Source organism: Cervus canadensis, chromosome 4 (genome assembly GCF_019320065.1).
Source record: "Cervus canadensis isolate Bull #8, Minnesota chromosome 4, ASM1932006v1, whole genome shotgun sequence".
Lineage (NCBI taxonomy): Eukaryota > Metazoa > Chordata > Mammalia > Artiodactyla > Cervidae > Cervus > Cervus canadensis.
In genome coordinates this window covers 105,238,591-105,255,162 of record NC_057389.1, presented here as the reverse complement: position 1 = coordinate 105,255,162, position 16,572 = coordinate 105,238,591, and the positions used below count along the sequence as shown (strand labels likewise).

At 60.3% G+C, this 16,572-nt stretch overlaps 1 protein-coding gene across 2 annotated transcripts; it reads left to right on the top strand.

Annotated features, from left to right (window-relative positions):
• The first annotated feature begins 755 nt into the window (after positions 1-755).
• ATP13A1 (ATPase 13A1) lies at positions 756-16,029 on the top strand. 2 transcript variants are annotated; one of them, XM_043467510.1, is made up of 26 exons: positions 756-1,171; positions 3,301-3,390; positions 3,470-3,660; positions 5,074-5,146; positions 5,339-5,494; positions 5,599-5,668; positions 5,746-5,852; positions 6,296-6,425; positions 6,549-6,604; positions 7,020-7,146; positions 7,229-7,366; positions 7,446-7,566; positions 7,953-8,110; positions 8,412-8,587; positions 8,661-8,771; positions 9,802-9,927; positions 10,701-10,809; positions 12,245-12,444; positions 12,528-12,624; positions 13,487-13,647; positions 13,720-13,834; positions 13,922-14,118; positions 14,977-15,119; positions 15,264-15,375; positions 15,459-15,602; positions 15,688-16,029. In XM_043467510.1, exons 1-26 carry the CDS (start codon positions 791-793, stop codon positions 15,796-15,798), a joined length of 3,600 nt encoding a protein of 1,199 aa, XP_043323445.1. In that variant the 5' UTR covers positions 756-790; the 3' UTR covers positions 15,799-16,029. The 2 variants fall into 2 exon arrangements, with proteins under 2 accessions (XP_043323445.1, XP_043323444.1); XM_043467509.1 differs by having other exon boundaries at positions 13,487-13,834.
• The last annotated feature ends 543 nt before the right edge of the window (positions 16,030-16,572 follow it).

Here is a 16,572-nt window from a genome sequence, read left to right as displayed (position 1 = left end):
ATTCATTGTCAGGACTGAGGTTGAAGCGGAAAATACAATACTTTGGCCACCTGATGTAAAGAACTGACTCATTTTAAAAGACTCTGATGCTGGGAAAGATTGAAGGCAGCAGGAGAAGGAGAGGACAGAGGATGAGATGGTTGGATGGCATCACCGACTCAACGGACATGAGTTTGAGTAAACTCCAGGAGTTGGTGATGGACAGGGAGACCTGGCAAGCTACGGTTCATGGGGCTGCAAAGAGCCGGACACGACTGCGCTGAAGTGTATCCTGTCCCGACCCTCTAAGCCCACCGGCCTCAAGCTAGGCCGAAGCTCCGAGGGAGGGAAGCCTCACCCCCTCCCCACCCACACAAGCTCCACCCTCATGATAAACCCCGCCCACACAGCACCGGCGTTTCTTTGGTTCCGCCTCCGCAGCGTCCAGGCTCCACCCTTCCCGACCCAGACAGTGCAGGCTCCGAGGAGAATTCGCTTCTTCCGGTTTAGGTTGTCATGGTGGCGCCCAGCCCACCTTGCCTCGTCTTTTCCGGTCTCAATCCGGCGTGGCAGAGTAGGTAGGCGGTCTTAGTCATTTCAAGCCCTCCCTATCATGGCGGTGCCCTGCGTCTCCTTCCGGGCACAGCCTGTCATGGCGATGCCCTGAGTAGCCAAATTCAGCCACAAACACTTACGTTTCCCGGGCTCTGGTTCCTCCCATGTGTCATGGCGGCCCCCAGGGTTTACCGGAAGTAAAACATCGGAAGTGAGCCGGTGCCTCTGCCCGGAAGCGAGCGCGGCGCTGGGAAAGATGGCGGCGGAGGCGGCGGTGGGCAATGCGGTTCCTTGCGGGGCCCGGCCCGCCGGGCAGCCCAAGCCCAGGCCGCAGCCGCGCACGCTCCTTGCCGCTGGGCCGGCACTCATACAGAGCGGCGACGAGCTGGTCGCCGCTGTGTGGCCGTACCGGCGGCTGGCGCTACTGCGGCGCCTCACGCTGCTGCCATTCGTGGGGCTGCTCTACCCTGCCTGGCTAGGTTCCGCAGCTACCGGCTTCTGGGGCTGGGGCAGCAGCTGGGCGCAGATCCCCGAGGCCGCGCTGCTTGTGCTCGCCACCATCTGCCTGGCGCACGCGCTCACCGTCCTGTCGGGGCATTGGTCCGTGCACGCGCACTGCGCGCTCACCTGCACCCCGGTAAGTGTGCGCGCCCGAGACCGACCACAGCCGTGGTCAGGCCTTACCGCGGATCTCAGCCTCTGCGTTCGTGTCCGTCCCCAACCCAGCCGGGGCTGCCTCTGCTAGTCCCAGGTGCCTCCGGGGGCCCTCATCCTTTTGCGCTGCTCGCTAAATTCCGACCGGCTACTGACTTAGCTGTACGACCCTGGTGCAGGTTACTTCCCTTCTCTGAAATTCTTCCCTGGTGTGGTCAATTAGGTCGATAAGGTACCCTATAAAAAGCTTAGCGCAGAGCCTAGAATATGTCACCATTTGCTAGCTCCCATCCTAGCGAGTATGAGTCTCCTAGAATCGGTCCTACCTTTGTTGTCTGTCTCCTACCTTCTTTTTCAAAGTGTGAGGCTAGACCTGTAGGATGGGTATCCCTGTCTGTGCATCTTGAGAACTGAGCATCAGTCCTGCTGGCCAGTGCTGGGAGCTTCCACCCCACAACGACCAAAATGAGATTGAAATGCAGTTTATTGCAGCGTTTAAGAGGAGCAGTGGGTATTTGTGAGCAAGTGACTTAACTGCTCAGAGACCGTTATGTCTGTCCACAAGGGTATGATTCTGAGGGCCGCCCTCAGAATACAATAGCATGGTAGTACACGTGACCTTTAGCGGTGAGCTCTGGATGAGCGCTGCCCACTCAGCAGTTGTCCACTGCCCTCTGGGCCTGCCTCATATGACACCAGCAGGTGTGGAGCCATGGGGACTGAGGTCAGCCTCCAGCCAGCCTCCCCTCTCATCTCAGACATGTTTGCTAAAAGAAGAGAGAAAGGGAACAGCACCAAGCGCTCCAGAAAGAGAAAGGGAAGCAACAACCCCACCCTACAACCTGTCTGACTCCAAATATGGACTGAATTCTCTCTTTTGAGAAAGGGAAATCTCTCTTATCCCAGAAGGGAGACTGAAACTTCTGGCATTGGTAGCTTCCTGTCAGTGCAATGAAAGACCCCAGTGAGGGACAAAAGAATGGAGGGGAGTTGGGGGGGGGGTGACACCCCCAGACTTCCAGCTTCCTGTTAGCCTGCAGCTAAAAAGTGTGACTGTTATTAACTTCCTCTCCAGAAATGGAGAGTTCAACAGCTGGAGGTTAGGACCGGCAGATCTGAGTTTTCATCAGAGATCTCAGACAAGGGTGCTTCTCCTCTCTGGGTTTCAGTTTGCCCTTGGGTAAAGTGAGAACCGTAACACTTAGCGCAGGGTGCCAGTATAAGAACTTGAGATGACATCTGTAGAGCTCCCGGCGTACGGCTGGCCCCATGTACCACTTTGCACCTTTCTGCCTGGCGTTTCCAGGGTTGGTAGTTCTGTCTTTTGTCGTTAGTTTCTGCCTGCTTTGGGGACCATGAACTCCTAGCAGGGCAGGGCCTTGCTTCTCAGGATCACTGCCGTGTCCTCCACGCCCCCCCCTCCAAAAAAAACATAGGGCAACACAGGTTCTGGTGGAGCAGCCGTGGGGCGGATGCAGCTCACAGCACGGAGCGCTAACGCAGCTCTATTCAGCGCCTCCATGTCTTAAGTGCTAGAGAAATAACAAGGAACAAAACAGACAAAATGCATTGCTTTCTTGGTGTTAGTGGGGGAGGTGGAACTCCACAGTCAATGCAGAAGGGAAAACCAGGGCAAGGATTCTGTGAGGGAACTTGAGGTAGAGCAGCTTCCTGAGGAGGTGACATTTGAGCAAAGGCCTAAAGCCAGCGGTGTGACCATGCACTCCAGGCAGGAAAAAAACAGCATGTGCCCTTCGCTGAAGCAAGGATGAGCCTTGTTGTCCCTTGTCACTTGAGGACACAGAATAGTAATGGGGAGCGGGAGCAGCAGGCCAGGTGGGCTGGGACAGGGCCTGACTCACACGGGTACCTCTGCCAGGCAGCATTTTTCCTGCTGGAGTTTATCTTCGTCAGCAGAGCCCTGGGTGTTTGACACTGTTCATGACCCTGGCTTTATGATACAGGCGGGACCAAAGGCCCAGTGAAATGCTGTCCCTTGCCCCAGTGGTAAGCTGGGTGTGGCCAAGCCCACACCCAGAGCCCAGTAGCATGTTCCAGAATGTGGAGCTGGGACTTGAGGAGGGCTCAGCAGCGGCACTTTGCCTCTCACAGGAGTATGACGCCCGCAAAGCGACCTTCGTGAAGGTGGTACCGACTCCCAACAACGGCTCCACCGAGCTCGTGGCCCTGCATCGCGATGAGGTAGGGACCACCGGCTCTGGCATGGGCTCAGATGGGGTCCCCAGGCCAGGGGCCCCTGCCACAGACTCACCTCCCACAGGGCGAAGACGGGCAGGAGGTGCTGTCCTTCGAATTCCAGAAGATCAAGTATTCCTATGATGCCCTGGAGAAGAAGCGTTTTCTCCCCGTGGCCTTTCCAGTGGGAAACGCTTTCTCGTTCTACCAGAGCAACAGAGGGTTCCAGGAGGACTCGGAGATTCGTGCCGCTGAGAAGAAGTTTGGGAGCAACAAGTGAGTCCCAGCATCCCTGTGTATCGCCCCTGCTGAGACAGGGCTGGGTCCCTGCTCCAGTTAATGGCACCATCTCCGTTTGTGTGTGCTCAGTGGTTTGGGAGAGTCTGCCTTTTCAACACAATGTCCCAGGTGAACGTGGCAGGCGCCTTTTGAGAAAGGTGTTCTAGTCTGGTTTCTCTCCCAACTTGCCTGCTGATAGGACCCCCTGAAGGGCTCGTAGCTGGGAGCCTGGCCCAGGGCTGTTCATCCTTGCCTTGTGTTTTAGTTTTCTTCTTCCTTAGAAATTTTTTCTATAGGTGTGAATTATTGTCATTCTTCTCACACATATCCCAGCACTTTATGAGTGCTGATAAGAAACAAAGGGGGTGGTGATCAGAACAGCTTTTGTTTGTACCAGGTGGAATGTAGATGCTCTGTTAGCACTTTCTCCTTTCATCTTCACCAGAACCACCTGAACCCAGTTCACCGGGCTGGGTGGGACCAGAGCTGGGCTTCAGAGCCCCCATCCTGGTGGTGATTGTCCTTGACTCGAAAACCCTCAGAACCGCTAGGAAATTACTACTTGACCTAGCTGCCTTTCAAAAATTACAAAAACATTACCATACCCAGCAATCTAATCAGAAGTCTTACCGGAAGCATTTATTGACTGCGCACCGGCAGCCTGGGCTGTCCCCTTGCACACCTTCACCGCCCCACCCTGGTGAGCGCGCTGGCAGCCTGGGCTGCCCCCTCTCACGCCTTCACTTCCCCTCACTTAGGTGAAGGTCACCTGCACAGTCCGGGTTGGGGCTCAGTCTGTGTCCCAACGTGGCTACTGTGCAGGTTCTTTTCCTCAAGTCCCACGTCCTGGACATCACTGCAGGGCCAGAGACAGCCCAAGTTGACCTGGTCCCCTGGGCAGAGCCAGCCACCACCCAGAGTACTGCAGAACGCACCTTTCCGCCCTCCTCCCAGGGCTTTCATCCAAGGAGTCTTGGGGAGACCCCAGCTCCGCCCACCCCTCTCCATAGCAGGGTGGGGTTCCGGCGCGTTGTTTCAGGCCCCGGGGTGCCCCACAGCACCCAGCTGCCCGGCCGCCTCTGTGCAGCCTCAGGGCTCCCGGCGCAGAGTCAGCTGGTCCTCCCACCTTGCCTGGGCCCCCAGCCACCTGACAGGTTCTGGTCTTCACCGGCCCGGCCAAGCAGGGGCCAGCTTCCTGAAGGGCCTGTGGTGCAGATTCAGAGGTTCCGTCAGGGCTCTGCAGACCAGAGGGCTGCGGGCGGTCAGCATGCCCACTTCAGTGCTGCACGGCCAAGGAGACAGGCTGGAACGGAGCGGCCCGTTGCCCAGGGAGGCCTGCGGTGCCCCCAAGTGGAGGCGTCGAGGTGGGGCCCCCTGCCCGTAACAGGGTGAGCCATCTGTCTCTTTCAGGGCCGAGATGGTGGTGCCTGACTTCTCGGAGCTGTTCAAGGAGAGAGCCACAGCACCCTTCTTTGTGTTCCAGGTAAAGCAGCAGCGCTGGTCCTTCTCCCCACCTGTTCTTGGGGCTTTCCCAGCCCACCTCCAAACATGAAAACCTCCCCCTGCCCTCGTGGTCAGAGCCCATGGGCAGAATGGCCCTCGGCATGCCGGCCAGTCCGCCTCGGGCGGTCTCCCCGCATTCCTGGGAGCAGACAGGCCCGTACGTACCCCACAGGTGTTCTGCGTGGGGCTCTGGTGTCTGGATGAGTACTGGTACTACAGTGTCTTCACGCTGTCCATGCTGGTGGCCTTCGAGGCCTCCCTGGTGCAGCAGCAGATGCGGAACATGTCAGAGATCCGGAAGATGGGCAACAAGCCCCACATGATCCAGGTGCAGCCAGTGGGGCAGTGGGTGGGTAGGAAGGTCCCTATGGTCTTGGGGTGGGCACGGCACGGGAGCGTCCCCAGAACCGACGGCACGGCACCCCCACCCAGGTCTACCGAAGCCGAAAGTGGAGGCCCATCGCCAGCGATGAGATTGTTCCCGGGGACATCGTCTCAGTCGGTGAGGCCCAGTCCTGCTCTGCCCCGGTGGGAGCCCTTGCCTCGGGCTTTGGTCCAACCCCCGCCCCTGCCCCGCAGGCCGCTCCCCCCAGGAGAACCTGGTGCCCTGCGACGTGCTGCTGCTGCGGGGCCGCTGCATCGTGGACGAGGCCATGCTCACGGGGGAGTCAGTGCCCCAGATGAAGGTGCCAGGGCGGGCATCGGGGAGGAGACGGGCCAGGCTCAGATCCGGGAGGGAGGGGGCCCCGAGACACAGGCGGCGCAGACGGGGCTCCTGGCCTTCCTGGCGGGTTAGCACCCTGGACTGAGGGAAGCCTGGTGGCGGGGGGGGGGAGACGAGAGGCAGCAGCATCAGCGGGGTGTCGGGCACTCTGGGGTCTCCGGCTGAGGTGGGCTGAGAGAGAAGCGGAAGCGGTGACTCCGGGGTGAGGCTGGGTGCAGGGTCCCGGGGAGTCAGCACTGCACACGAAGGTAGAAAGAAGACGGACCGGGCCTGGGACCCTGGTAACCGCACCAGGTTAGATGGGGAGCCCTGTGAGGGTCAGGCGGCTCCTTGCAGACTCCAGACTAGGGACAGAGGCCAGGGTGGGATTAGCCGTTGACGCTACCATCCTCCTCTCCTCCCCAGGAGCCCATCGAAGACCTCAGCCCCAGCCGGGTGCTGGACCTTCAGGCAGACTCCCGGCTCCATGTCATCTTTGGGGGCACCAAAGTGGTGCAGCACATCCCCCCTCAGAAAGCCACCACAGGCCTGAAGCGTAGGTGCCTCAAGGGTGTTGGGGGTGTCCCCATCCTGCCACCCCCGCACCCTGAATCTGTTTGGCCCCAAGAGACGGTCGGGATATACAGACACAAGTGACGCCCGCTCTTTGTCTCCCCAGCCGTGGACAACGGGTGTGTGGCTTACGTCCTGAGGACTGGCTTCAACACGTCCCAGGTGTGGCACCTTGCCCCGTCCTGAGGAGGGTGGTTCCTGGGGCGACTGGTGGGCAGCTAAGGTGGCAGCCTTTCAGACCCCAGAACATCCGACCCATAAGCGCTCTGGTAGCAGTTGCTGGGCTGGGGGCACAGTGCAGAGACAGGCCCCAGAGCAAGCCCGCTTTCCCGGGTGGGGGCTCTGGTGGAAACCCCAGACTGTGACCCCGCATACTTGGGGATCACAAACAGTCTGGGCCAAGTAAACACTGAAGTAGCTTAAGGATTTCTCAAGAAAGGTGATGGTCAGCTCTCCTGGAGAATTCAACCCCTGCCCCAGTCACAGCCACTTCCTTCCCTGACCCCCAGTCTTCAGTCACGGGCCAGGAGAGCCTGCCACCCTCCCAGGAAAGCCCTCTGCCCCTCCATCCCTCTAGGGCAAGCTGCTGCGCACCATCCTCTTTGGGGTCAAGAGGGTGACGGCGAACAACCTGGAGACCTTCATCTTCATCCTCTTCCTCCTGGTCTTTGCCATTGCGGCAGCCGCCTACGTATGGATTGAAGGTAAGCGCCCTGACCCCCTCCCCCCGCCATCTGCTCGGCCCCAGGCCCATGGCCCCCAGACCGGCAGGCCCTGTCTGTGCAGGTACCAAGGATCCCAGCAGGAACCGCTACAAGCTCTTTCTGGAATGCACGCTGATCCTCACCTCCGTCGTGCCCCCTGAGTTGCCCATTGAGCTATCTCTGGCCGTCAACACTTCTCTCATCGCTCTGGCCAAGCTCTGTGAGTCTCCGGGGCAGGGACAGGGTGCCGAGTGGGCTGGGGCCCAGCAGGACCCCTGACCCTGGCTCCCACCACCCAGACATGTACTGCACGGAGCCCTTCCGGATCCCCTTCGCCGGCAAGGTGGAGGTGTGCTGCTTCGACAAGACAGGGACCTTGACCAGTGACAGCCTGGTGGTGCGCGGAGTGGCCGGGCTCCGGTGAGCATGGGCATCGGGGTCACCAGGTGCCCACCAGGGGTGTTTCTGGGGGCTCGGGACAGAGGGCTGCCCAGCCCAAGCTTTCAGAGCGAGGGCCTGGCACGGCCCTCCCAGCAAGGCCCACTCCAGGGTCCCCTGGCCGCTCTCAGCGTGAGCGACAGTGACACGTGGCTCAGCTCGGGCCTTAGGCAGCCACGATCTCTGGGGGCATCATGCAGCAGGCGCAGACGCTACAAGGACCAAGGCGACACCCCGACACCCTGTCGTCGTTGCCCCTGCCCCGTGACTGGAGTGGAGTGTGGGGGCCATCCCTCGTCCTGGCAGTTCCCAGGGGCCCCTCCACCCGCTCCCTTCCCCCCGTAACCCGCGGGTCGTCCTCCTTGCAGAGATGGGAAGGAGGTGACCCCTGTGTCCAGCATCCCCATAGAGACACACCGCGCTCTGGCCTCGTGCCACTCACTCATGCAGCTGGATGACGGAACGCTCGTGGGTGACCCCCTGGAGAAAGCCATGCTGACGGCCGTGGACTGGACCCTGACCAGAGGTGAGGGCTGGAACCTCGCACACCACCGGCTTGTGCACCCCAGGCAGGCAGTGTACCTGTCGGACACGTGTGTGTTCACCTCAGGGGCAAGTGGGTGGGCACAGGCTCGCCTCTGACCTGGGGCGGGGTCCTCTGTGCCCAGGTTGCCCGGCTCTGACCCCTCCCCAAGCCAGACCCCGTGTGTGGAGGTGGGGGGAGGGTGGGCGGAGGGTAGGAGGGCACGGCGGGGGCGGGGGCGGGCGGGGGCTTGGCGGCCTCTTTGGAGCGAAGGCCCTCAGGACTCGTGCTTATTTGTTTCCAGATGAGAAAGTATTCCCCCGAAGTATTAAAACTCAGGGGCTGAAAATTCACCAGCGCTTTCATTTTGCCAGTGCCCTAAAGCGAATGTCCGTGCTCGCCTCCTATGAGAAGCTTGGCTCCACCGATCTCTGCTACATCGCGGCCGTGAAGGGGGCCCCCGAAACCCTGCACTCCATGGTGAGCCAGCCCCGGCCAGGGTCGGGAGGGGGGTTGCAGGGCGGTCGGTGATCGCCCCCTGCGTTCCCTGCAGTTCGCCCAGTGCCCACCTGACTACCAGCACATTCACACGGAGATTTCCCGGGAAGGAGCCCGAGTTCTGGCGCTGGGGTATAAGGAGCTGGGGCACCTCACTCACCAGCAGGTAAGGGCCCAGGCCCCCACCCGCCAACCCCCGTGCGGGTCACCCTCTACCCCCTGGGGTGCCACCACGAGCGGCCACAATTTGATCGCCTTCCTCCCTGGCCTCTACCTCTGGAGGCCCCAGGTGGCACTCAGTCCGCAGTTTCTTCTCCCCAGCGTGCCCCCTCCCCTGCGAGACCCCATCCCATCCCTGAATCCAGAGCTGCTCCCTGGAGAACACACCCAGGTCTCACCTCCTGTCCTCACACCCGCTTTGGGGAGGCCTTGGGGCACCTTGGGCTCCCCAGCTCCACCCCTGCCCTGCCCTGCCGCCTGGCCACTATATGGTCTTGGGGCGTCCCCAGCCCTTGGTCACAGCCCACATCCTTGTAGACTCTCCGCCCACCTCCGTCACCAACACTGCTCCTTGGTCTGCTTCCACTTCGGCCGTCATCCGAGTGGCTTTTGTCCGCTTGCACCCAGAGGCCCTGAGATCCTTCCAGAAAGTGCAGGAGGTCACACCTCTGTGTCCAGAGCCTAGTCACAGACCTGTCAGAGCCACCCAACCCTATGCCCCACCGCACCCCTCCGCCCCAGCCCCTGCCTTCGTCTCTCTCATGGTACTCAGTGCTCTGGTGTTTGTGACTTTACTGCACGTCTTCTCCAGGAGAAGGCAAGCTCCATGAGGGCAGAGGTTTTCTGCTTTCTGTATGAGGTGAAGAGGGTCAGCTTGTGCTCAATGGTTCTCAAAGGAGAGTCCAGACTCTCTCGTCTTAGAAGTGGACTCACAGAGACTTCACGCCACACTCTTGTCCATGATAGAGGGTAGAGGTGCCACTGGGAAGCCAGGACACCCAGCCCCTGCTCAGCCCTTCTGCCACCAGGGCGCCTCTCACCCTCCCCACATCTCTCACATTCTGACCCTCAGGTTCCCTCCTGCAGGAGGGAGCTGTCTCTGACCCCCATCCCCAGCATGTTGTCGTGTCAGAGCTTAGGTATTGGGGAAGAAGAAGAGAAACAGACCTTTAGGGCCCTGGTGTGTCCATCCACAGGCCCGGGAGGTCAAGCGGGAGGCCCTGGAGTGCAACCTCAAGTTCGTCGGCTTCATCGTGGTCTCCTGCCCACTCAAGGCTGATTCCAAGGCCGTGATCCGTGAGATCCAGAACGCCTCCCATCGGGTACAGCCACTGGCCCCCTTTCTACCAGGCCCCCGGGTGGGCTGTCTTGGCTGCTCCTCACAGAGAGGGGGATGTGACAGTAGGCGGCAGTTGGCCCTCAGTGGGGTGCCCAGGGATGGGTGTCTGGCCCTTGGAAGCAAAGAGCATGGCTTTTGGTTGAGCTCCACCGTGACTCAGACACTCGTGCTGTCCCTTCTCGAGGCTGCTCTCAGACCCACGCCCACCCTTCTCACCTCACTTCCCCAGGCCCCCAGCATCCCTGGGAGATGAGCGCTGTTCCCCCATTCCACCCCGTCTTAGAGAGCAGTTGAGACTGGCTGAGGGGATGTGGAGACCACGCCCAGACAGGCCGCGTCTGTCCCAGTGGCTTTGCTCTGCCAGTCCTGGTGGTTTGTGTTTTCTAGTTGTGGGCTCAGGATGCAGTTCTAGGGTGTGGGAGATGAGCTGGACGTGTCAGAGGGCAGTGATATGATTAGTGCTCACCTGGCCCTCAGCAGTCAGGGCCCGTCTTCCCGTCACTAGTTTCCAAGCCAAGAGGGTCCACACCAGAATCTGGTTCTTGGTGCATGTTATAATTAAAGGCCACGGGTGCTCTCACAAAGACACCGATACGTATACTGTTTGTAGACGCTGCTCTCAGACCTTATGGCTCCTGGAAGCCCAGTCCCCAGTAGGAGGCCACGATCTCTCTCTCTGGCCTTCCTTAGAAGAGACTCAGCCCCCATGTCTCCAGGCTGCAGTTCTGACCTCCTGAGCTTCTGCCTTCTCCCCAGGTGGTCATGATCACAGGTGACAACCCGCTCACTGCCTGCCATGTGGCTCAGGAGCTGCATTTCATTGAGAAGGCTCAGACGCTGATCCTGCAGCCTCCCACGGAGAAAGGTGAGGCCCCATGTCTCGTGAGCTGGGGGGACCCTGAGTCCAAGAGCGGCTCCCACCTGGTGGCCTACCCCTGTGCCAGCCTGAGTGAGCACGCCAGGCGTCCTCCGGCCCCTGTGACGCGGGCCTGTTGGTCACAGCCTGCACCGTGAGCACACTTGGTCTGCCTGGCTGGGGAACTCCACACCCCACCCGTGCAGCAGCATGCAGGTGACCCGTGGCCCCAGGACCAGCAGTGACTTGCAGTCCTAAGGTGACGGGTTATAGTCACAGCAGCCCACGTTTCATAGCCTCCCCCCGCCTTGGGCCCGGCTGGCTGCCTGAGTGCTCCCACTGAGAGCACGGAGCTCGTGTTTGGCAGCCAGACCTGGGACAGAGGCCTTGGTTTGCCTCACCAGGTCAGCCCTTCTGCTCCACCTGGAAGGGCCTGTCATCCCCGCACCACATAGGAACCCAGCTGATCAGTTGTTGGGGTCCCTGTTCTGTAGATAAACAGAAGTGAATCCTTCCACGTGGGTCACTTGGAGACACTGTGACTAAGGATTTGAACTCAGGTCCAGAGCTCGTGGTCTCTGGTGTCTCCTGAATAACCGAGTGGTGCCTCAGAATCGGACTGGTCAAGAGGCAAATCCAGTTCCAGCACCTCCAGCTGCTTGGGTGGAATCTGTCAGATGCCCTAGGGTGGCACCCAGTGCAGGGCCTGGCTTGGGAGCAGCATGCCCCCGGGTGTCACCAGACAGCAGGCCAGACGCAGGAGGACGCTGGTGTGGCCCAGCCAAGGGGGCGTCCAGAACCGCCTCGCCCTCCTCTCGGTCTGCATTGTATGCCAGATCTCTGTGCCAGTCACAGGCACTGCACTCTCCAGAGCCTGGGAAATCGTAGGTGGGTGGCCCAGAGATGACTACCAAGACTGTTAGCTTTCCAGCCAAGCTACTTTAGCAAAACAGCCAGAACAGAAGCCCGGTGGAGATTGATTTCCCTCCAGGCTGAGACAGCTCAGGGCCAGCCCAGTGCCACAAGGGCTGGTAGACTGCCCTCAGCCGTCCTTGACACCCAGCATCTGGGCCTCGACCCACCAGCTAGAAAGGGGAAGTGGACAGCAGGCAGTGTCTGACCTGAGGAAGTGACATGGGGTGCCCTGGCCTAGGAGAGCAGAGTTGTAGGCAAACGCCATCTGGGTTTGGATCTGGCCTCTTCATGCAGTCTCTAGTGGCTTAGGCCCTAGGTTTTCAGATTCTTTGTATCAGAGCCTTCTATGGGTGATCTCGCAGGGGTGCTGAGAGTCTAGGGTACAGGTTGGTGTGGACCTGGATTAGGAGAGGTAGGGAGCAAGAAGGTGCTCCAGAGAAGGACGAGGACTGCATACGTGGGGTCCAGGTGAGAGGGTCCGCCTGAACAGCTGAACCCCCTGCCCTGACCCTGGGCCCCGGCTTTGCAGGTGGCCCATGTGAGTGGCGCTCCATCGACGGCAGCATCTCACAGCCCCTGGCCCAGGGCTCACCCAAGGCCCTGGCCCGGGAGCACGCACTGTGCCTCACGGGCGACGGCCTGGCCCACCTGCAGGCCGAGGACCCCCAGCTGCTGCTTCGCCTCATCCCTTACGTGCAAGTGTTCGCCCGAGTGGCCCCCAAGCAGAAGGTGGGTGCAGGGGGTGGCAGAGGGCAGGCGGGGCGCTGGGCATGGCACACAGCCCTCACTCGGCCTGTCTCTTCCCCAAACAGGAGTTTGTCATCACCAGCCTGAAGGAGCTGGGCTACGTGACCCTCATGTGCGGAGACGGCACCAATGACGTGGGTGCCCTGAAGCACGCCGATGTGGGTGAGCCTGGGGTTGGGGGCAGGGGCTCCTCTGCCGTCTCTGGCTTACCGTCGGGGGCACGCCACTGAGCCGGTTCTGTGAGGTGGCAGTGGTGCAGAGATGGGTCAGGGGCCGGCGGGGCTGGGGGTCTGAAGGGCTCCGAGGCCAGGAGGGGATACACGTGCGTGAGGAAGGGTGTGGTGGGGCCAGGGAGGCTCCACGGGGCAGACGACTCGGTTTGTCCAGCCCTCCCCCAGGCACCGTGTGAGCACCCAGAGCCAAGGCCAGGAGAGTTTCCCACCTTGATTCTGTGTCAGCAGAGTACAGATAGCAAGTTGGTGTTCAAAGACAGTTTGACCTCGCTTCTTTCATGCGTGCCTGCTAAGTCGCTTCAGTCATGTCTGACTCTGTGCGACCCCGTGTAGCCCACCAGGCTCCTCTGTCCATGGGATTCTCCAGGCAAGAATACTGGACTGGGTTGCCATGCCCTGCTCCAGAGGATCTTCCTGACCCAGGGGTTGAACCCAGGTCTCCTGCTTTGGCAGGCGGGTTCTTTACCACTAGCACCACCTGGGAAGCCCCAGCTTCTTTCAGTGCTTTTCAGATATTTACTTGGTTTATCGACTGCAATTCTCATGACCGTATGACTCTTGGCAATAAACTTCTCTGGGAATCACTTTGGACCTCTATAGTGTGACATACTTTATTTGGGTATTGCTTTTCTCTTGTCGTCTTTCTCTAAGTAGTTTGTAGAAGTAGGGCGGATGCTCTGAGGTGCTCACTCCTTGGGGTGGGTGGGCAGGTGAAGTGGGGGGTTTGGTACTGGCTGAGCTGCGTTGAGCAGATGCTCCATGCTCTGGCTCCTGACACACTCTCCCACCAGGTGTGGCCCTCCTGGCCAACGCCCCTGAGCGGGTCGTCGAACGGCGGCGACGGCCCCGGGACAGCCCCGTCCTGAGCAACAGCGGAGTCAGGGCCGCCTCCAGGGCTGCCAAGCAGAGGTCAGGGCTCCCACCCCCTGATGAACAGCTGGCCTCCCAGCGGGTGAGTCTCCGGAGGAGGAGGGGCACCAGCGCCCCCTTGTGGTCAGGTCTCACCCACCTGCCTGCTTCGCAGGACCGCCTGAGTCAGGTGCTGCGGGACCTAGAGGACGAAAGCACGCCCATCGTGAAGCTGGGGGATGCCAGCATCGCCGCGCCCTTCACCTCCAAGCTCTCTTCCATCCAATGCAGTGAGTCCTGCTGCCTGCTCCTTCCCCTGCCCCATCCCTCGGCCCACACTGCCTGGCCCCCACGCCCACACCTGCCTTCCCCCGCAGTTTGCCATGTGATCAAGCAGGGCCGATGCACATTGGTGACCACACTGCAGATGTTCAAGATCTTGGCACTCAACGCCCTCATCCTGGCCTACAGCCAGAGTGTCCTGTACCTGGAGGGTGTCAAGTTCAGTGACTTCCAGGCCACGCTGCAGGGGCTGCTGCTGGCTGGCTGTTTCCTCTTCATCTCCCGCTCCAAGGTGGGTCAGGAGCCTGAGAAAAGCAGGGGCTCCTGCCCCAGCCCGAGGGTACCCTCTGCTTCTCTGAGCCACGATTCCCGCCCTGGAGGAATTGAGAGGCTTCTCGGATTGCTGGTTGGCCATCGGTTGACAGCTGGGTCACCCAGGGCACGCTGTTAAAAGTGGAGCCACAGGTCTGAGTTACCTGCGCAGCAGCCCTTGGGGTGGGAACTGTCACCTCAAGTTACAGATGGAGATCCGGGGCAGGATGGGCTCCCACTTGGCTGCTTCAGAGCAAAGCATCTCGGGCCTAGCGTTGTGCACAGGCTGGGGTCTCAGGTGGGCCATACAGGCGAGGACAAGACAGATGGGAAACGATTATCACGACCACTCAGAAAGTATGCAGTGCTGAGAAGAACACCAAGTGGGATCACACAGGCTGTGGGGAATGGCCTTGGGGTCAGTCGGGGAGGCCTGCATGATGCTGACACTCAAGTCAACGCGTAAAGAACAAGAGAAGCAGCCAGGAACACCCCAGAGGTTGCAGATGGTCAAGGGCTGGTGCAGGGAGGCCCTTGAGGCCAGAGGGCGTGGGCGGTGGTCTGGATTGACTGCTTGCGCCATGAGCCATAGTGGGGGCGGGGGGCTTTACATTTATTGTAGGGCAGCGGCGTAGTGGGTCATGAGACCCTTGTGATAGCCGTGCAGCACATGGGCATTGAGCAAGGCTGGGGTGGCGCTTGGAGTGAGCAGGGACTGGTGCCGACCTGCAACCCCCAGAATTCAATGACAACTCTCTACATAAGGCCTGCCAGGAAGCAAGGTAGGTGGGTGACCCCAGGCTGAGCCTGGGCCCTGACCCCCAGCCTGCCTCTGCAGCCCCTGAAGACACTGTCCCGAGAGCGGCCCCTGCCCAACATCTTCAACCTGTACACCATCCTCACTGTTACGCTGCAGTTTTGTGTGCATTTTGTGAGTCTCGTCTACCTGTACAGCGAGGCTCAGGCCCGGAGCCCTGAGAAGTGAGTGCCCGCGCGGGGCGGGGGGCAGGAGGGATACGTGCAGACGTTGGCCTGGAGTGACCAGGCCAACAGAGTCCTGCTTCTGAGGGGCAGGAGGTGCAGCAGGGGTCACGAAGGGGCCCTGACCCCCCTGTGTCCTTGCAGGCAGGAGCAGTTTGTGGACTTATACAAAGAATTTGAGCCGAGCCTAGTCAACAGCACAGTGTACATCATGGCCATGGCCATGCAGATGGCCACCTTCGCCATCAACTACAAGGTGAGGCCCAGCCCCTGTCCAGGCAGCCCCTGCCCACCCTCTGGGCCCCCATGACACAGCTCTCAGTCTGCCTGTCCCCACAGGGCCCACCCTTCATGGAGAGCCTGCCTGAGAACAGGCCCCTGGTGTGGAGCCTGGCCGTGTCACTCCTGGCCATTGTGGGCCTGCTCCTCGGCTCCTCACCTGAGTTCAACAGCCAGTTTGGGCTCGTGGACATCCCTGTGGAGGTGAGTCGCTCTGTAGACACGGTCCCGGGACTCGGCCTGGACCTGTCTGCGGGCACCTGCCTCACCAGCACTCCCTGCCCCACAGTTCAAGCTGGTCATCGCCCAGGTCCTCCTCCTGGACTTCTGTTTGGCGCTCCTGGCCGACCGCGTCCTGCAGTTCTTCCTGGGGACCCCAAAGCTGAAAGTGCCTTCCTGAGACAGCAGTGCTGGCACCTGCTGCCCACCCTGCTGCCTCTGGGCAGGAGCCCCACGAGGGCCCCAGGAGGGAGCACCACCCCCACGTGAGGCTGACCTGGCCTTGCCCACCAAGACTGAGCTGGGACACCCCACCCACCCCCCACCTCCCTGTGACTGTCTGAGGGCCTGGCTGGCAGAACCAGCCCCGGGCCAACACCTTTGGTAAATAAAGCAGCATCAATGATTTTAAGAAGCCTCACCTGCATCTGTGTGCCGCAGGAGGGGTTGTCAGGGTCCGAGTGGTCCCCGAGGAAGGTCCTGGCCCCTGCCTCCCACCGTGGGCAGTGTGAGGTTCTAACCTTGCTGTGTAAGACGCACGGCACTTGGACAGGCCGAGCTCGGAGCCCAGTGAGCTCTCTGTACTTCCTAGTTTTGTAAGCGCTTCCATGTTTCCATGGCCTCGCAGCTTCATGTTTTTCACACCTCAGGCACTCAGGGAAGTCTTAGGATCATGGCAATTTTCCTTTTTAAGCAACATGCAGAATAACAGCATGCCTTCCTCTCGTGGTGTCAGATACAAGGAAGTTGAAGTCATTACAAATACTGACTCGGGTCAGCCCTCAGGATCCTGCAGCACACAGGTGCCAGCACTAGGTCACGTCCTAGCCAGGGTCTGACCTGCAGTCGGGCTCTCGACACCGACACTGTCCTTCCAGAAGGCGTTCACGCGCTGCAGTTCAGGACCTGTGGACTTGGTAGCATGAAAGCTGAGAGCCGCAGTCAGATTTCTTAC